General features: G+C 35.0%; 1 protein-coding gene across 2 annotated transcripts; it reads right to left on the reverse strand.

Moving 5' to 3' along the window:
• Positions 1-1057: 1057 nt before the first annotated feature.
• On the reverse strand, positions 1058-18506 carry LOC117339414 (F-box/LRR-repeat protein 2-like). Of its 2 annotated transcripts, XM_033900985.1 has the most exons (11): positions 18392-18506; positions 12954-13300; positions 10850-11005; positions 9924-10039; positions 8667-8746; positions 7978-8026; positions 6898-7134; positions 6096-6314; positions 4140-4295; positions 3664-3846; positions 1058-2594 (listed from the first exon to the last, which is right to left on the reverse strand). In XM_033900985.1, exons 2-11 carry the CDS (start codon positions 13252-13254, stop codon positions 2478-2480), a joined length of 1614 nt encoding a protein of 537 aa, XP_033756876.1. In that variant the 5' UTR covers positions 13255-13300; positions 18392-18506; the 3' UTR covers positions 1058-2477. The 2 variants fall into 2 exon arrangements, with proteins under 2 accessions (XP_033756876.1, XP_033756877.1); XM_033900986.1 differs by lacking the exons at positions 12954-13300; positions 18392-18506 and adding an exon at positions 12166-12494.
• Positions 18507-20402: the final 1896 nt, after the last annotated feature.

The raw sequence follows: 20402 nt of genomic DNA on the forward strand, positions 1-20402 counted from the left end.
GAATGGCAAAACTAATTATAAAGCATCTGAAGATTTAATATGAAAGCACTTAATATGCTTTACTAATCTGAGTGTTTCCAGTTTTACTATTTTTCTATTATGTACCAGTCACTACAAATTTAAACATTTGAATATATATAAACAAAGAATACCGACAAAATAACCAAACCATAATTCCAACTCAAAATGGATCAAACAAGGCAAAATATGAACAAAAATATATTATAAAATCATATTTTCTAAAAATAGTAACGGTAATCCAAAATTCCTGAAACTTGACCTTCAAGATATTGTGGTCCTTTATCATTGTGAAGTTTAATTCAAATCCCTGAAGGAATGAAGCTGCTAGAAACTTTGGTGTTACTCCGGTAGAGTAATTATGACAGCATATCAGGGCCGCTGCAAAAATTTATTTAACATGTACGTACAACTTAGTAGCTTGTATGTACAACTTAGTAGCTTGTATGTACAACTTAGTATCTTGTGCGTACAACTTAGTAGCTTGTGCGTACAACTTAGTAGCTTGTACGTACAACTTAGTAGCTTGTACGTACAACTTAGTATCTTGTGCGTACAACTTAGTAGCTTGTGCGTACAACTTAGTAGCTTGTGCGTACAACTTAGTAGCTTGTACGTACAACTTAGTAGCTTGTACGTACAACTTAGTAGCTTGTATGTACAACTTAGTATCTTGTGTGTACGTACAACTTAGTAGCTTGTATGTACAACTTAGTATCTTGTGTGTACAACTTAGTATCTTGTACGTACAACTTAGTAGCTTGTATGTACAACTTAGTATCTTGTGCGTACAACTTAGTATCTTGTATGTACAACTTAGTATCTTGTACGTACAACTTAGTATCTTGTACATACAACCTAGAATCTTGTGCGTACAACTTAGTATCCTGCACGTACAACTAAGTAGCTTGTATGTACAACTTTGTATCTTGTACGTACAACTTAGTATCTTGTGCGTACAACTTAGTAGCTTGTACGTACAACTTAGTAGCTTGTACGTACAACTTAGTAGCTTGTACGTACAACTTAGTAGCTTGTATGTACAACTTAGTATCTTGTGTGTACAACTTAGTATCTTGTACGTACAACTTAGTAGCTTGCATGTACAACTTAGTATCTTGTGCGTACAACTTAGTATCTTGTATGTACAACTTAGTATCTTGTACGTACAACTTAGTATCTTGTACGTACAACTTAGTATCTTGTACATACAACCTAGAATCTTGTGCGTACAACTTAGTATCTTGTACATACAACCTAGAATCTTGTCGATACAACCTAGTATCTTGTATGTACAACTTAGTATCTTGTATGTACAACTTAGTAGCTTGTATGTGCAACTTAGTATCTTGTGTGTACATCTTAGTATCTTGTACATACAACTTAGCATCTTGTACGTACAACTTAGTATCTTGTACGTACAACTTAGTATCTTGTACATACAACTTAGTATCCTGCACGTACAACTAAGTAGCTTGTATGTACAACTTTGTATCTTGTACGTACAACTTAGTATTTTGTATGTACAACTTAGTATCTTGTACGTACAACTTAGTATCTTGTACGTACAACTTAGTATCTTGTATGTACAACTTAGTATCTTGTATGTACAACTTAGTATCTTGTATGTAGAACTAAGTATACAAGATAAATAATTGTTTGCAGTGGCCCTGATATGCCCCCCTTCTGCATGCTGGTTTCATTAATTTAAATCAAATCAAGTACACCCCAGTCTTCATAATCAACATATACCACTGCGTGTGCTATAACAAGATACAAGTATATAGTATATATAGTATATATTATGTGCTGATAAAAACATAATCAAGTTGATATAATTTAAATTGATGTGCTTCTAAAATGGCCAATTGTTAATACAAATAACATGAACATTGTCGTCTATTCCAGGTGAAATATCTACTAATTCCATCCTACATTGATTAGGGTTGTAAATACTTATTAGGGAACTTTCTTATGACAATATACCATTATATGAATCCAAATAAAATGGCAAAAAAGGACAAACCATACTAAATAATTCTTCTGTGTCAATGTTCTATACAAATGCTGACAAAATCATCACCGAGCACTTCTATCATCTTGTATAAGATCCAACTTACTGAACTCTTTTGTGTTTATATTCTGTACGAATCCAGAAAAATATGATTATCATGCACTTCCGCCATCTTGTGTTAGGTCTAATCTACAAAGCTCTTAGAACTAGCTGTGTTTAATGTCATGTACAAATCCAGATAAAACGACTACCAGGCACTTCCACCATCTTGTATTCAATCCGTACTCCAGAACCCTTTTGTGTTGATATTCTGTACAAATCCATATAAACTGACTACCAGGACCTTCCGCCATCTTGAATTTAATCTGTCCTACATAACTCTTTTGTGTTGATATTCTGTACAAATCCGTATATAATGACTGCCTGGCACTTCCACCATCTTGTATTACTGGGGTAGATTCAACCTACAGAACTCTCCTGTGTCAATGTTTTTCCCCATTATATGCTCACTATCAAGATTTGGTGTCTTGTGCTGGACATACACTCTTGGTAAACAGCTGTCCTGTTAATAATAGAAAAAGAGGATGTTAAAATGAATTCTATAAGAGAAATTTATATCCAAAGTTCAATTTTGAATATTATCTATACATGGTTGAAAGTGTCAAAATCTCAAAATACTGAAATATCTGTTTTTGTAAAAAAAAAATAACATCAATATATATATGGGAGAACATATTTCCAAAATAATGAATTCAGTATTAATACTGAAAGCTTTCATCCTTGTTAGTTTTCAATGGAGAAGTTCAATGAATATTTGTTGACAAACAAATTTTATAAAACTACAATACCTTACTCCTCAATCGATTCTCAAAGAGATAAAAAAAAAAAATAAATAAATACCTGGTCTGTCTAACAGTGAAATGAATTTAAAGATTATTATCTGAGAAATCGTTTATCAAACAAAATTAAGTTTTACTGTCTACACTAATTATTTTAACATTGTTATCTGTGACACATTGCTTCCAGGAAATACTTATTAACAAAATACTGGATATCTAAATGATTTACATATCTGGAGTTCTGTCTTTATTTGGTCATTCATGCATATGTATTGAAACATATTACTGCATATGTATCAGATTTCACACATTAATAATTTTTTAGTTTATTCCTACAGATGTCCATTCCTACTTTCACTGACTTTATTAGACAGTCTAGTGTCCAGCTTGACCAGGGTAATACTTACCTATAAATAGCCTTAAATATGAGCCTCATTTGCATGTTACCTTGATAACTGATGATTTAGATTGGAAAGGTATTTCCATCTACATTAATTGATGTATATTGATGAAATACACATTTTTCGGAACCCAGCATAAAATTGCACTTTGTTGTGGAATTCAGAAAAATTGCGGCCTGATTGTGGCTTTTCTAGGTTATTTTAATTATCACTGAGAAAAAAAACTTTAGAGACAGATTTTAGAGATGCAACTGATGCTGACTTAAGGAAAGTTGACATTATTGAGTGAGACAATACATACTTTGATATAGGTAGTACCTAGTGATGCAGTTATACAATATTCACTTTAGGACAGTTACAGTGGCAGATCGAGGATAGGAAAAATACTCACTATGAGGTAGTTGACTGTCGTTGATGACACATTCAGGCAGCCATTGAGATAGATCTCTTCCAGGTTATGACAGTGGTTGGACACGGTAAAAACTGTTTTGTCTGTGATGGCCTGTATCCCCGACAACACAAGATACTTCAGAGGACATCGTCTAGCTATCTCACACACACCAGCGTCCGTCACCTAAACATAGAAATATTTAACCCTGACAACAACACAGACTTCAGAGGACATCGTCTATTGAGACTGCATTACATAATCCTTCTAGGACTCGTAGCTGATAAAACAATATGTGTAGGGGAAATTTTCTCGCAGTCGCAAGGCCTTCTCCTATTTTTTCGTGAATTCCCAACTTGTAATTTTCCACATTGACAGTATTTAGTATACACATGTGTGGGTGATAAAACGTTAGCTTGTTACTTTCACTCATAAACTATTTATCCACATTCACTGTTTACCGGTAGAATTATTTTTACCTGTTTACACCCCTTTATTCCGACATGCATCAGTCGAGGGCAGTTCACTGCCATTGTACATAACAACTGGTCTGTCAGTGTCTCCATGCCAGCAGCGTCAAACTTCTCCAGATTGTGACAGTTTTCTGCCAATGCAGTAAGTACCTCCTCCTCTATCTACAATACAACCAAATATCATCAAAATTAAAAATGATATGCAATTTTTTTTTCAAGTATAGAATTTATCAGTTTTAAACTTCATTATTTTGAAAAATTTTCAAATTAATTTAGAAACACAAAAATGATCTAGATCTATATAATATATTATCTGAAGCTGATCATACTTAATTCCAGGACATCAACTTTTTTTTTTTGTAACTAGAAATATGTTGGTGCAACATGATTGCCCTCTACACCACACATTATTTTGACCACCCAACAATTTAATGCAATTTCCCAGAATTATGACAAACACAATATTGTGCAAAAATATAATGGCCCACAGATCCAGTTTACACCAGTCCTGTCAAAGCACCTTTTGCACGTACAAAACACCATCATTATATTGATAGGGAAGCAACAGCTTCACAAACTGAACCATACACCCAACAGCCTACTCCATATCAACAGGTAACGAGCAAACCTATGGGCAAGTGGTTCCTACTTCTGGCAAAAAGCAAAAAAAAAAAATCACCATGTGTCATGAATCATGAATAAAGTACGGTGGGTATACTGAACCAGATTGCTGGATGACCTTTAAATTTCGGTAAAAAACATATATGTATCTAAGTTCCTAACATTATCACAATGAAACATTTTCTTCCAGCCAGTAAGTATCAATGTGAGTAGACTTTGATATATCACAACCAGTAATTGAGTTTTAACCATGGCATTTAAAAAACATTGTGCTTAAAGATCCATACGAATGCCACAGTGGGAAACTCAAAAATTCACTAAAATTATAAAAAAAATTTAAAAAAATCAAAAAAAAAATTCACTTGATAGCATGGAAGCACTCTGTTTACATTATAGAAATGAGTAAATTTTGATGAATTATAAAACAAATATCAAATTTCACAAAATCACTATTAAAATCTCAAAATTCACCTAAATAATATGTCATTTTTATTTCAAAAATCATTCTTTCTGAAAAGTGAGAAGAAAATACATCTGATATATTAAATCATTCATTCCAATTTGGCTATAAAAGACAAAAATATGAAATTCATATAATCTGTAGGTTGTGTTTGAGATGTCTATACTACAATTAACTATGTTCCAGGTCTGGTTGAAATAACATCGATTCCAAGCATCCCTGATTTCCAGAGTCACTGCAACATAATTTCTGGATGATATTCCATAAATGAAGGCTGTGTAGAGATGTCCACTATGTCATCTAACTACAGGTTGTTTGTATTCCAAGTTTGGTTTAAGTTGGACATAAACTTTTTGAGTAACGGATCTAAACAAAAACCTTTATTATGAAATGTTGACAACGACAACGCCTGTGCCATTACGATTACCATCGCCTCATCACCATCGCCATTACCATCAGAAAAGTAACGCCTTAGTCATATTTCATTTGCAGGCAAGACAAAAACTGGCTGTGATATACCAAAGTCTGTTCACATTTTCACATTCAATGATATCAGTATACATCACCACAGGTGTCCGCATTTCGATACTATTTATAGAAAATAATATCAGCTCCTACTACATCAATACTGATATTGTACGAGTAGGGACTAATATCTTTTTATAATACTATCCAGACACCTGTGATATCACAGTAAAATATTCTTGTTTCAAGCTCTGCGAGCCAATTTTGGATTGCATAGCTGGAAAACAAATTCCAAATATCATGATCGATCTATCTAGACCTATGGAACGTACATATATGTACATGGATATCGATTCCACAGTTATAAAAACAACCCAGAAGACAAAATGTTTGCACATTTCCGTAAAATCATTTACCTTTTGAACACTGAAGAAGGCCTTTTTAAGTAGTGGAGCTCTTTCTGTGTCTTGCAGGAGTGGTAACAGTGTACGACCCGTCAACATTTTACAGATACTGAGGTCCAATTCACGCAGAATTGTACAATACTTGGCCACTGAAGCCAGTCCCTCATCTGTCAGGACACGTGATCCACTGATATCTATCTCCTCCAGACTCCCCCCAAGATGCTCTAGGATCTGTCACAAGGCAGAAACATTGAGGTATATTTCACAGAATATGTACATTATCTTAGACAAAGGTTAAATCGTTTCAGCGACATAAAACCTGCCATAGGCCATAAAACTCACAAAAATCATCAAAACAAAAATCACTTCCTTTATGCACATCTATCTTCTCTCCCCCTTGGTCATTCTTTCTACAAATTTTCATTGAAACCCATTGTGAAATTTACAGGAATTGCATTCGCAAAAAAATTTTGGACACCAGACAGACGGACAGGAGGATGACTATACCCTGTTGATCATTTGTCCAAGGAGTAAAAACGATAAAAACAATTTATTAATTATTTCATTAGATAGGTATTCCTACTACCTACTGCATAAAGTATTGATGATTCTGCCTTGAGAGAATAAGAATGCTTTATTCAATTGAAACCAGAAAATATTTCAAAAACATTTACTTAATGAAAAATGTTATCTTTTTAAACTTTTAAAATCTTAGATATTTATGCATACAACAGTAATATTGATAAACTTTATCCATTATTACTTGTTACTAAGCTTGAACTATCTTGTCAGAGGAAACCTGGACTTTACAAACCTTCGGGAGTGTTTTGTCATTCAGAGCAGGAACGCCACATAGTCGAACCGATTTCAGATGTTTCAGGCGTTGTAATGTCTCCACCAGCAGTGCTTCGTCTGACAGCATTACTCCACACAGAGAAAGGTATGTGAGGGAGGTGGGCAGTGTCCACAGGAACTCATTGTCTGGTGGCTCCTGTAGGCCGTAACAATAGGACAAGTCCAGAGATTCCATCCGGATACATCCCTGGGATAACTGTCAGAATATCATAGAAGCATTTGTTGATCATACATCTACAAAATCTTTTGAATAACAAGTTTTTTTAACAGGTCAGTAAAAGCCTCCTTTAGAACATTCACAGGCTCCTTATTGTTTTTTTCTCTCGATTGTTTTTTTTTATTCTTCTTTTCACACCATTTTAGCAACCTATATATACATGTATCTAGTTACCAGAAGTTTGCCTGACATTTTATTCAGACAGAACTTATCAGGTCAATCATAAAACTTATTGGGCATTGGAAGGTAAATGTAAGTGTTCAAAATTTAAGGGGTTAATGTAAAGTTGGTAAATATTTGTGGGTAATTTAATTCTACTATATTTGTGGTCAATGTATATAGAGTGAAAATACACACAAATATATAGACATTTTAACGGCAGAATATTAACAAGGCAGTGTTGTTTGAAATTTAATACTCGCTAAACTAGTTCAGACTAGAACAATTGCAAAACATTTGCCCCATGAGACTTAACACTATACAGTACAGTATTTTATGATATCATCCAATTAAAATGGCTGCCATTTCCTGAATTCTGATTGGTAGAAATTTAAATATTTAAATGAAATTTTGTCTGCAGATGCATTATGACACTACAAACTTTAATTATGTAGGAATATCTTCTTGGCTTGTAGAACTGTAACAGTCCTAGTTACAATCAGAACTTGCATTGTTACATTTCACAATGCAAAATATATAACAGATCAATTCTGTAAGATGGAACACCAATTGTATTAACCAAGAACAATGACTGTCATTATAAGTCAATTACAAATACAGATGATTGAAGTAAATGGTTTTTAAAATACTATATAAATTTACCTCTAGTAATGCATTCCCAGTCAACTTTGAACTTCCAAGAAGATTCAAGCTGAAAAAAAAACATTTTGTAGGAATAAAAAATATAACTTCATAAATCATAAGTATGAGTAAGTAATATCTTCAGACTGCATGTCCTTTTAATGTTTGACAATAATGTTAGATTAACTTGTCTATCTTGGAAGACATTATGAACATGATAAATGTATACTGATAAGTTTTGCTTTTGTTGGCATTTATTCAACAATTTTTTTTCTAATTATGACATACATGTATACAGGTATTTCTATTTAAAAAATAAACAAACACTGTTCATTCCCTAAATCAGAATGTGTTCCACTTTTCCCCCCCTTTTTTGGGGGAAAATTATAGTGAAATGGGGAACATGGGTTGCTGGATTCAGTGTTCTCAAATGAAAAATACAAGATTTAAAAATATTAAGAATTTTGATAACTGTAACTTTATTGAAGAATTGGGAATTGGGCGAATATTGGGAGCAAAATATACATGCAGGAAAAATATTGACAAAGAATATAAACACACCATAAAATACATCCCTGAAATAATATGATTCATCATCTGTATTGCATGGAAATGTGTAATCAGAGAAAAGACACCAGAATTCTACTCCAGAGTTGATGATCAAGAAATGGTCATAAGCTTAACCAAATTAGCTTTATATTTTCTCTTACCGTTTCAGGTTGGGACAAAATCTCGCGAGAGCAGTGATATTTTCGTCTGACATTGGTCGCGGACATCCATCAATTTCTTCCTGTAAAACAATAAAAGTAAATTTCATCAGCCTTTCCAACCAAGCTACTGACCAAATATTATGATTCTAGGCTTTTTTGTTCTTTAGAAGAAGTCATCTGAGTGATCGGATGACAGATCTAGGACAACAGACAGGTCAATTTACATCACTTGGCCATTCACACTAGTTGTCATAAAAGTGTGTTATACATCAAGCTGAAGTATTGTAACCAACAGTCTAAAAACATGTATCAGCAAAATTCTGTGAAAACAACAATTATAAAACAAGCTACAAGTTCATAATAATGACTCTTGCTGGCCAAGATGGAAGTGTACGTGTGGTCTAAATGTGGGAGGAAAACAGTGGTCAAAATGTAGGAGGAAACCAGTGGTCAAAATGTAGGAGGAAACCAGAATACCAGAGAAAGTTCACATTTATAGATTGTCACACAGCAGTGTCAGAAACAAACACCTTAAGACTCTACTCAGTCATTTGTGTATAGGTCTCTTTCCGACGATAGTCATACTGGTGACCCCATACTTTTATATCTATTAAATCAGGGTATCAAATCACAGTCCGGTGGCACAGTGGTAACACACTCGCATTTCACTTAGGTGGCCGGGGTTCGATTCCCTGATCGGATGTGAAAAAGTATGGAGTCACCTGTCCAACCGCATGTGTTTTCCCCAGGTACTCCACTTTCCTTCCACAGTAAGACCTCTCACACGCTTTAACTCGGGCCAACAAGAGTGGTTGGAGTTGATATAAGTTGTCTCACAATTTATGTAAAATAAATAAAAGTTTACAATCGCAGTCACCTTGGTAAAAAACAAATACAATATCTAAATACTAGTAGACCAGTCAATGTTTAAGTAGGATGATGAGAGTATGATGATGAAAAATATAGGTTATGATGACTGTGAAGATGATATTATGATTATGATGATAGCAAACCATACATATTGGAATCGATGCGGGTTTGTGTGTGTGATTCTTATGTATTTATGTATTAAAAATGTCTCTAAAGATAAAAAAAATATATAAAAAAAAAATTGAGAAACTCTCTCTCTCTCTCAAAAAAAAGTTCTGATCCCATATGGAATATTTATCTGCTGTATTGGTGCAAGCGACACAGGTTAAGGAAATGTTAAAAAGGAAAAAATTCCTCAAAATAAACACAAAAATAAAGAAAACTTACCAGATTGTGTTTTAGTGTTTTGGCTATATAGGCAAACAGCTGAGGAGCCAGCTGTCCACAGTCGTAGATTATTAGATGAGAAATGGTCGGATTGTTTCTTGTCACAGTCTCAACAGCTGAAATTATATAAAACAAGCCTTACAGCTTTGCTGTGACAAAATAAAATATAAAGTACGTAATCTGTTTCTTTGTTATGCAAGTACAGTGTTTTCCTGCCTAATATATAGTGTGTTGATTTGGGTCAGAATTTAATCACCCCTTACTTCTAAATGGTTAACATAATCCTGAAATTCTGTAATGTGCACTGGGATAGGGTGAACTGGTCACCCATCCAAGAGCTGACCAATGTTGGCTCAATGTTGGCTCAATGTTGGCTATATGTTGCATACCTTTGGTACACAGACACGACTCCCATCCGCACAGCCACAAAAAAGCTAGCTATTGGACAACATAACTGAAATGCTCATATCCATGAACCATCAAATTACCCCTTTTCGCCAATAAGCTTCATCATCAAGCTTCAATGAGCTCAACCTTGCTTCCTTAGCAAACACAACTGTCCCTCGAGTTGTTATAGCGGTGCCTCTCACTACAGCTAGGACCCCATGTCTCCAGGAACATTGTGCTTCTCCCCAAATCTAGTTATGGGACTATGCAGCTAAAATGCCCATATCCATGAACCATTACAATTCTAAGACAAAGAAATGTATATTGAAACTATTGTTCTGTGTTTGAAATATAAGTTTCAAATTTCAGTAAATTTTGAATAAAGAGATAGAGATAGGTCGGGATTTTTTTCAATGTCATTATTGTATGGCCACCTAGTCATAGTATAGTTTGGGTTATTTTACATTGGAGGTAAATTAGGGTATCCCTGATCATTTCAAGATATTTATGATTTTATATGAGGTTTACCTGGTACTTACCTTCATTGGTTACAGCATTGCAGCCACGGAGATTCAGGGACTTTAACTTTGGAGATTTTAGAAGTTCCAGGCCTTTCCCTGTAAATGTTGATAGCTTTCTCAGCTCGAGGACAACTAGTTCTTTCTGTGGTTTTGTTACAGCTTTGATACCAGTGTCTGTGAAATGGAAATATTAACACTTTTCAAGATTTTTATGTTTCTCAAGACATTCTAAAGAAAATTGACAAAAGTGAACACCAACAAAACAAAACAACAACTAACCAAACCAGTAATAAATCATCTGTAGGACTAGCAAATATATGGCTTAAGTCATATTTACCATCTGAACAAAAAAGACCTAAAGTATTCCATGTTGAGAGTATTTCTAGGCTGGACATTTAAAACAAGAGGTTGAGACTGTGTTTCCAAGTCAACGATTATAAGTCAAATTAAGCTTATGCCTGGTAATAACCCCAACAATATTTTATTGTAGTTGATGTTAAAAAATGCTTTTTTCATTCCATTCGTGATTGTCTTTTATAGACCACCCTTTACTTCTCAGTGACAAGTTATGTGTTTTTGTTCACTTGTTTTCTGGCAGGAAAAATATATTGCAGTTATCTGTGAGACTCACCTGTTATATTTGTACACATGTGTATAGTGAGTTGGTGGATGTTTGGACATCGTTCCCCTAATGTCTTTAGTTATCTGTGAGACTCACCTGTTATATTTGTACACATGTGTATAGTGAGTTGGTGGATGTTTGGACATCGTTCCCCTAATGTCTTTAGTTATCTGTGAGACTCACCTGTTATATTTGTACACATGTGTATAGTGAGTTGGTGGATGTTTGGACATTGTTCCCCTAGTGTCTTTAGTTATCTGTGAGACTCACCTGTTATATTTGTACACATGTGTATAGTGAGTTGGTGGATGTTTGGACATCGTTCCCCTACTGTCTTTAGTTATCTGTGAGACTCACCTGTTATATTTGTACACATGTGTATAGTGAGTTGGTGGATGTTTGGACATCGTTCCCCTAGTAACATGTCTTTAGTTATCTGTGAGACTCACCTGTTATATTTGTACACATGTGTATAGTGAGTTGGTGGTTTGGACATCGTTCCCCTAGTGTCTTTAGTTATCTGTGAGACTCACCTGTTATATTTGTATACATATGTATAGTGAGTTGGTGGATGTTCGGACATCGTTCCCCTAGTAACATGTATTTAGTTATCTGTGAGACTCACCTGTTATATTTGTACACATATGTCGAGTGAGTTGGTGGATGTTTGGACATCGTTCCCCTAGTGTCTTTAGTTATCTGTGAGACTCACCTGTTATATTTGTACACATATGTATAGTGAGTTGGTGGATGTTTGGACATCGTTCCCCTAATGTCTTTAGTTATCTGTGAGACTCACCTGTTATATTTGTACACATGTGTATAGTGAGTTGGTGGATGTTTGGACATCGTTCCCCTAGTAACATGTCTTTAGTTATCTGTGAGACTCACCTGTTATATTTGTACTCATGTGTATAGTGAGTTGGTGGATGTTTGGACATCGTTCCCCTAGTGTCTTTAGTTATCTGTGAGACTCACCTGTTATATTTGTACACATGTGTATAGTGAGTTGGTGGATGTTTGGACATCGTTCCCCTAGTGTCTTTAATTATCTGTGAGACTCACCTGTTATATTTGTACACATGTGTATAGTGAGTTGGTGGATGTTTGGACATCGTTCCCCTAGTGTCTTTAGTTATCTGTGAGACTCACCTGTTATATTTGTACACATGTGTATAGTGAGTTGGTGGATGTTTGGACATCGTTCCCCTAGTGTCTTTAGTTATCTGTGAGACTCACCTGTTATATTTGTACACATGTGTATAGTGAGTTGGTGGATGTTTGGACATCGTTCCCCTAGTGTCTTTAGTTATCTGTGAGACTCACCTGTTATATTTGTACACATATGTATAGTGAGTTGGTGGATGTTTGGACAGTGTCCCCCTAGTGTCTTTAGTTATCTGTGAGACTCACCTGTTATATTTGTACACATGTGTATAGTGAGTTGGTGGATGTTTGGACATCGTTCCCCTAGTGTCTTTAGTTATCTGTGAGACTCACCTGTTATATTTGTACACATATGTATAGTGAGTTGGTGGATGTTTGGACATCGTTCCCCTAATGTCTTTAACATTGCATCTGTGAGCTGATTACTTTTGTATAAAGTCACGCATCTAAGATTGTCCACAAACAGATATTTCTGCACAGCCTTGAAGTAACGCTCCGTTAAAATGTCATGGTTCACGAGTCTCTCCAATAGGATTTCTTTGTGTATGTTTGGAAGGCGTCGTCCTACATCTGGTATCTTGTCCAGGCGGTTCTGGACACAGGTCAAGCACGCGTCGTGAAGAGTCTTCACCATTTTTAGTGAGTCACATTAATAGGTCAACCAAGAATCTTCTGGTGCTCTGAAACATAAATTTATGTTGCATTCAAATTAATTGTGTATAGTGGATTAGTTAAATCAATAAAAAATACCTTTGTCATATCTCTCCTTGCTTATCAGAGCCAGTCTGTCATTATAACCATCAAGCTATAGAACCACAGTCTTGGTATTGTTGAAAGCTTGGTTTTTAAAAGCTTATTGTTGATAATTTTTCGTCATTTCTTTAAGGAGTAATGGTTACTTCTCCATAAATAGGGAACAAATTTCACAATTCCTATAGCTTGAAGAGCGAAGGACACCATATCACCATGTATACACAATATTTAGGCAATGAACAGTGGTTTTAATGTTGTTATAGTTGATATGGCAGCAAGATGTATGGTTGGCAAATGGCATGGGAACCGTTAGGGTTCCCATTGATGCTACAGTTCTTATATGATATATTGCACAAGAGGAATCAAAACTCTATCAATTGGATTTGTAGTGGGTTTTTTTATCATTTTTCTAAAAAACATTTCATTATAGTGTAAAATTAAAGTTTATCTTCCTGATTTCAAAATTTTGATGCTTTTCATTTATTTTTTTTAGATGTATAATTAATATGCATTTTATATTAATGATTAATTCTACCTTAGGCCTTGATGATCGACTGTTTGTAGATTTTTTTTCTCAAGTACACTGTACATGTGCATATATTTAATATTTATTATTTTAACAGACAAAAATATTTTTAAATTCAATGTATTGTTACTTCACTAATATCTGTTAATTCAACCATGAAATCATTTGATAGTACATAATCAAGAATCAGAAGTTTCGTATATTCTCATTTATGTTCTGTAAGAGACTTATAATATCTACACAACAAGTTATGTACATGTACCTGTATGTATAATTGGTATAGTATAGTTTATTCAACTTGAAGCCTTACGGCTCATAAGTATAACATAGAAGCATCAACATACACATATAACAATACATATAACTAATTGTTATAGAGGATGGTACTCTCAGGACATGCCTGTTGTCATGGCCACCTGGGCCCCAGGGCCCAAACCCCACCTTACCACCACATTATGGACCTCCATAACACCTTACCTATATGTATCAGATGAGGAGGTTCATTCTCACTTAGCCAGACTCCTCTGCCTTACCTACCTGTAATTAGCATCTAACACTACCCATACATAATATCTACCTGTGGATGTTTTTCAAAACTATATAGGTTTTTTTTTTGCGAACTATCAAAACAATAATCAATTTTTATATACATTTTTCTTCACAATAAAGATATTCAATAAATATAGTTTATATACTGATTTTCTTTTATTACAAGAAGAGGTAAAATCCCCATCAGTCATACATTTTAAGGTAAAGAACAATTAATCATTTTCTTAATGCAATAGGGAAGATCAAAATGTATCCCAAAATTTTTTTTTAAACAATATTGCCAAAAACATGTTAGCGTGAACTGTAAAAAACAACTTTGGCTCAAGGTCCACATGATCCACATGTGTATATAATATATTTGTTAGCAGGTAACTTGTATGTGTGCTATATAAGCCTATGAAAACTGTTGCTCTCCCCTGCCTAGTTTGCCAGTATATGTATTTCATAACAAAAATGACATTAATTGTTCCCTCAGGCCATTACCTCATTCTGTGTTACCTGTAACTGATACATGTACCTGGAATCAGATCCAATATGTTAGATCTTCAAAGTATTAGATACCTGCACACAGGTACATGTACAGAAATTTCAACTATTTTCAGTAAAGGAAGATGGAAGGTGTATTACAAGTAACATATACCTTTTATAAACTTAAAATTTTGAAATGTAGAACTGTTATGATCATTACTTAATTACCAATACATTCAAAGAATCTCTTTCTTTACATGCTAAATCAATGTTTAATTGATTTCTTTATGTGTTCAGGTTTCTGACTTTAAGCATTGGATGTACATATACACATAGAATGTACAACATATATTATGGGCTGAATTACGTTTTAATAAGCATAATATCACATCAACAAGAGGCCCATGGGGCCTGTATCGCTCACCTGGTTGGATTTGACCAAATGTCAAAATAATGTTCATGTTCAATTTGTTAATACATATACTATCTAAGGGACTGAAAGACCATATGGATTATTTTAACAACATAATTGTGCTTAAAGAAACTAAGTCTCTTAGGGTGGGGAAAGACCCTTGGGCCTATTTTTACATAGGAATTGTGTTTATCCCTTAACGTCCAGCGATGCTATACATAGTTATGGGATGGAGGGTAACAGTAACCATTTATGCAAAATCTGTTCCCGTTTTACCAAGGATGTTTCTGACCAAACTGGGTTCAAATACATTCATAACTTCATGACTATATAGTAGTGATTTAAAGGAATTTCCTCTATTCCCCTATTGGGCTCTGCCCCTTTGGCCCCTTGGGGTCAGAGTAAAAATTTATACAAACCCTTTCCCCCTTCCCCAAACCATGTTCCTGGCCAAATTTGGTTTATTTCAATTGAGAACTTTATGACTAGTAGCGATATAAAGACAAATCTCTATTTACCCTATTTGGCCCCACCCTTCAGGCCCCTTGGGGGTCAGAGTCAATATTTATATAAACTCTTTCCCCCTTCCCCCATGGATATTCCTGACCAAATTTGGTTAAAATCCATTTAAAACTTTATGACCAGTAGCGATTTAAAGACTAATCTCTATTTCCTCTTTTTGACCCCGCCCCTCAGGCCCCTGAGGGGTCAGAGTAAAATGTATACAAAATCGGTTCCCCTTCTCCCAAGGATATTCCAGACCAAATTTGGTTCAAATCCATTCATAACTTTATGATTAATAGCAATTTAAAGGATTAACTCCTATTTTCCCTATTTGGTCCCGCCCCTCAGGCCCCTGAGGAGTCAGAGTCAATATTTATACAAACTCTTTCCCCCTTCCCCCAAGGATGTTCCTGACCAAATTTAGTTAAAATCCATTTAAAACTTTATAACCAGTAGCGATTTAAAGACTAATCTCTATTTCCTCTATTTGACCCTGCCACTCAGGCCCCTGAGGGGTCAGAGTCAATATTTATACAAACTCTTTCCTTCTTCCCCCAAGGATGTTCCTGACCAAATTTGGTTCAAATTCATTCATAACTTTCATGGCTAGTAGCGATTTAAAGGATTAACCCCTATTTCCTCTATCGGGCCCTGCCCCTCAGGCCCCGGGGGGTTCAGAGTAAAAATTTATACAAACTCAGTTCCCCTTCTCCCAAGAATTTTCCTGACCAAATTTGGTTCAAATTCATTCATAACTTTACGACTAGTAGCGATTTAAAGGATTAACCCCTATTTCCCCTATTTGGCCCAGCCCCTCAGGCCCCTGGGTTTAGAGTAAAAATTTATTCAAAAACTCAGTTCCCCTTCTCCATTTAAAACTTTATGACTTGTAGCAATTTAAAGACTAATCTAAATTTCCCCTATTTGGCCCTGCCCCTCAGCCCCCTGAGGGGTCAGAGTCAATATTTATACAAACTCCTACTTCCCCTTCCCCCAAGGATGTTCCTGACCACATTTAGTTAAAATCTATTCATAACTTTATGATTAATAGCGGTTTAAAGGATTAACCCCTATTTTCCCTATCGGACCCCTCGTCAGGCCCCTGGGGGTTCAGAGTTAAAATGTATACAAACTCTGTTCCCTTTCTCCCAAGGATGTTCCTGACCAAATTTGGTTCAAATTCATTCATAACTTTACGACTAGTAGCGATTTAAAGGATTAACCCCTATTTCCCCTATTTGGCCCAGCCCCTCAGGCCTCTGGGTTTAGAGTAAAAATTTATTCAAAAACTCAGTTCCCCTTCTCCCATTTAAAACTTTATGACTTGTAGCAAATTTAAAGACTAATCTCAATTTCCCCTATTTGGCCCTGCCCCTCAGGCCCCTGAGGGGTCAGAGTCAATATTTATACAAACTCTTTCCCCTTCCCCCAAGGATGTTCCTGACCAAATTTAGTTAAAATCTATTCATAACTTTATACCCAAGGATGTTCCTGACCAAATCTGGTTAAAATTCATTTAAAACTTTATGAGTAGTAGCGTTTTAAATGATTAACCCCTATTTGGCCCGCCCCTCAGGCCCCTGGGGGTTCAGAGTAAAAATTTATACCAACTCTGTTCCCCTTCCCCCAAGGATGTTCCTGACCAGATTTGGTGAAAATCCATTCAATACTTTAAGACTAGTAGCACTTTAAAGCAAATGTTGACGGACGACTGGACAGACGCCGGACGCTGCGCCATGGCATAAGCTCACCATAAGCTCACCGGCCCTTCGGGCCAGGTGAGCTTAAAATGATATTATGAATATGCTGCTTAATTAAATCTGAAATTAAACTACGATATAAATTGAATGTATCAAATTGAAAATGCTCAAATGACGATAATTGTTTTCAAATGTTTTATTATATGCTTTCATGTGATGAAAACAAAAATACTGGAATTAAACATGTGAAATATATAACTGATTAATCAATACAAAATATAAAGTAACCAAAAGATAAATGAAACTTGGCTTGAACAATTTAACTTAGTTAACAGATTTATAAAGTATATTTGTCTTAACTTAGTTACAGCGTATAATTAACAAGAATAGAAAGGTTGAAATATAACATCAAACTAAACTTCCAAAACCTTTTTAATAACTCTTTGAATATATAACTGCTAGATAGCTTTATATTATACAGTACAAGTAAAAATCACAGGTAGCCTTGGGTACTACTAGATGTAACTGTACCAGTGGTGGTTTGTGGTTGCTGGGAAGCTGAAAAGGTTGATCCTTGGACAAGACACTTTACTCTGATTGATCTTGAAGGCAAGCAACGGGCTTACATATGTTGTTCTGTAAGGTAGCCACCAGCTACTACATGTAGACCATGGTTCAATATTACCCAGGCCCTGACTGTTCATCGAGACATTAATCCAACAAACAAATGCCTGACTTTGAGGACTTCTAAAATCAACCAAATTAATCTTATGCAGATATTATACCAGAGAATCACAATCAAATATATACCACACTAACACTGACTGTACTAACAGTTGAATGAGTAATATCTACTTACTGTTTGTTCGTATTCGAATGTGCACGGTTGACAATATGCACATACCTGCCTGATATTCGTGAAATCCAAATACATCTTCTTATATAGTGCTGAGTTAGTTATTTATAGAAATTTGTATTATTTTCTAAAAATAGATAATTAATTCATTTCCTGATTCGAGGTTTATGAAATGCTTTACATTTATGCTATGATCTTCAAACGCTCTGTTGATTAAGCTAGGTATGAACTAAAACAGCACTTTAGAAACGAAGACGGTATGAATTTCCGCCGTTGCGGTAATAATATAACGTGCACCAAGGGTGCAACGGAGTGGTCACCCATCCAAGAGCTGACCACGCTCGACGTTGCTAACTTCGGTACACAGATCTAGACACGACACTCAACTGCGCAGCCACAAAAGCTAGCTATTGGACCAGAAACATATATACATATATGTCTCTGATTGGACTATACATCACAGTTAATGCAGTTATAAGGAATATTAAAATAAAGTTATGATAATAATTATATTGATTTAGAATAAAATATCCTATTTAACAAAATAAATATTTAAAACAAATAATCGCTAAATAAATCACCAGGGTAGAATAATACATCTATACAGTACAGTATACGTTCCTGGTTATAATTATAACAGCGCACGAGATCAGATATTGGAGATTTTATAGTATATCTTTATTATTGAATTGTTGATACGACATCTGTCCACGTTAATTTTGAACTTCCCTTTGTTTTTTGCTACATTAAATCGGGGTGATACATAGATGTATGTGCGTCAATCAGAAAGAATTCCAATCTTTTTGAACAAAATTAGAAAGGAAAAAGTATTCTGCATTATTGATATCTATGCGTATATTTTATAAGGGCCTGCTAGCTATATCTTTAATTTGAAAATATCATATTTCCTTATATGGTAACACGTGGGTTCCGTTTTCTATTTACTTGAATTCGATTATTTAATCTATTGAATTTCGGCCATAAATAACTTATGGGTTTAGTGCTGTCCTATAGTTGGCTTAGTTCCAGTTAAGTGATATGAATTAATGAGATAATCATCCACTAGACCCACTTTCATAAACTGCAGCGTTCCTTAACATAACAAAATTCCCTTTTCTTGAAATTCTCCATAGGAAAGCATTACAGAATTTAAAGAGGGGCGCCGGGTTGGTCTTAATTAAGGAACCCTCCTTAATTCTATACGGATTTCATTGAAAGTTGGTACACACAAAAGATTTGGATTATTTGTTGCGTCATGTATTGTACATGGTGTATGTTACTAAACATTTCCACTGTTAATAATTGGACTCTATCGGCGTGTACTAGTTGGTGGAATATCCCACCGACATACGTTTACAGTACTAATATTTCTTAGATTTCCATCAGTCACACATAAACTTAGATCCCATATGTTCTGTGTCAAGGAAAGAAAGAAAAGAAAATTTAAACTAATGTCTTCTCTTTTTTTTTTTTTTTTTTTTACAATACATTGGTCTATTCCTAATTTTGTGTCACTATCTTCCCCTGAAAGGTCACGAGTACACCTTTTAACAAAATAAGTAACATTATAAAGTTCCAAACTTCTCCTTAGCTATTCGGAGCATTCGTGTCGGTCCGAAACATTCACTCTAACATTTCTACATTACATATAGGTCATTACATTTCGACATTCAAAAAAGACAATCTCGATGGTGAGATTTGGTCTGGCCACGAGAAGGTCCGAAGTTGGTAGAATTTGCGAGTTGTCGGGTATCGAACGGACCCTACAGTTAAATGAATGAGGAGGTTATTTAGTACTTTCGGCACCTCCCCGTACGGGTTTTGACATTTTATTATTTTTTTTTTTTTTTATCGTCGTTGTCTCCTATGATCACTATAGGCCTGTGCTCTGTCTAAGTCTCATTCGTTTTGATAGGTTCTTATGGCAAGCCAAGTTGTCATTTATTTATAGAGCAATGTTGGTCCAGTACTTAACCAATTCATATAAAATATGTGTTCTTTAGTATATAAAAGT

This window comes from Pecten maximus, chromosome 12 (genome assembly GCF_902652985.1).
Source record: "Pecten maximus chromosome 12, xPecMax1.1, whole genome shotgun sequence".
In the NCBI taxonomy this organism is placed as follows: Eukaryota; Metazoa; Mollusca; class Bivalvia; order Pectinida; family Pectinidae; genus Pecten; species Pecten maximus.

What these genes read in the sequence shown, in the direction of transcription:
- LOC117339414 (XM_033900985.1), bottom strand. Translation starts at nt 13,254, where the DNA reads ATGGTGAAGACTCTTCACGACGCGTGCTTGACCTGTGTCCAGAACCGC. An exon ending in TATGTGTACAAATATAACAG is followed by an intron (nt 11,006 to 12,953) that starts GTGAGTCTCACA and finishes TCCATTTCACAG; the next exon opens with ACACTGGTATCAAAGCTGTA. An exon ending in GAATAAAGGGGTGTAAACAG is followed by an intron (nt 3,847 to 4,139) that starts GTAAAAATAATT and finishes TTCTATGTTTAG; the next exon opens with GTGACGGACGCTGGTGTGTG.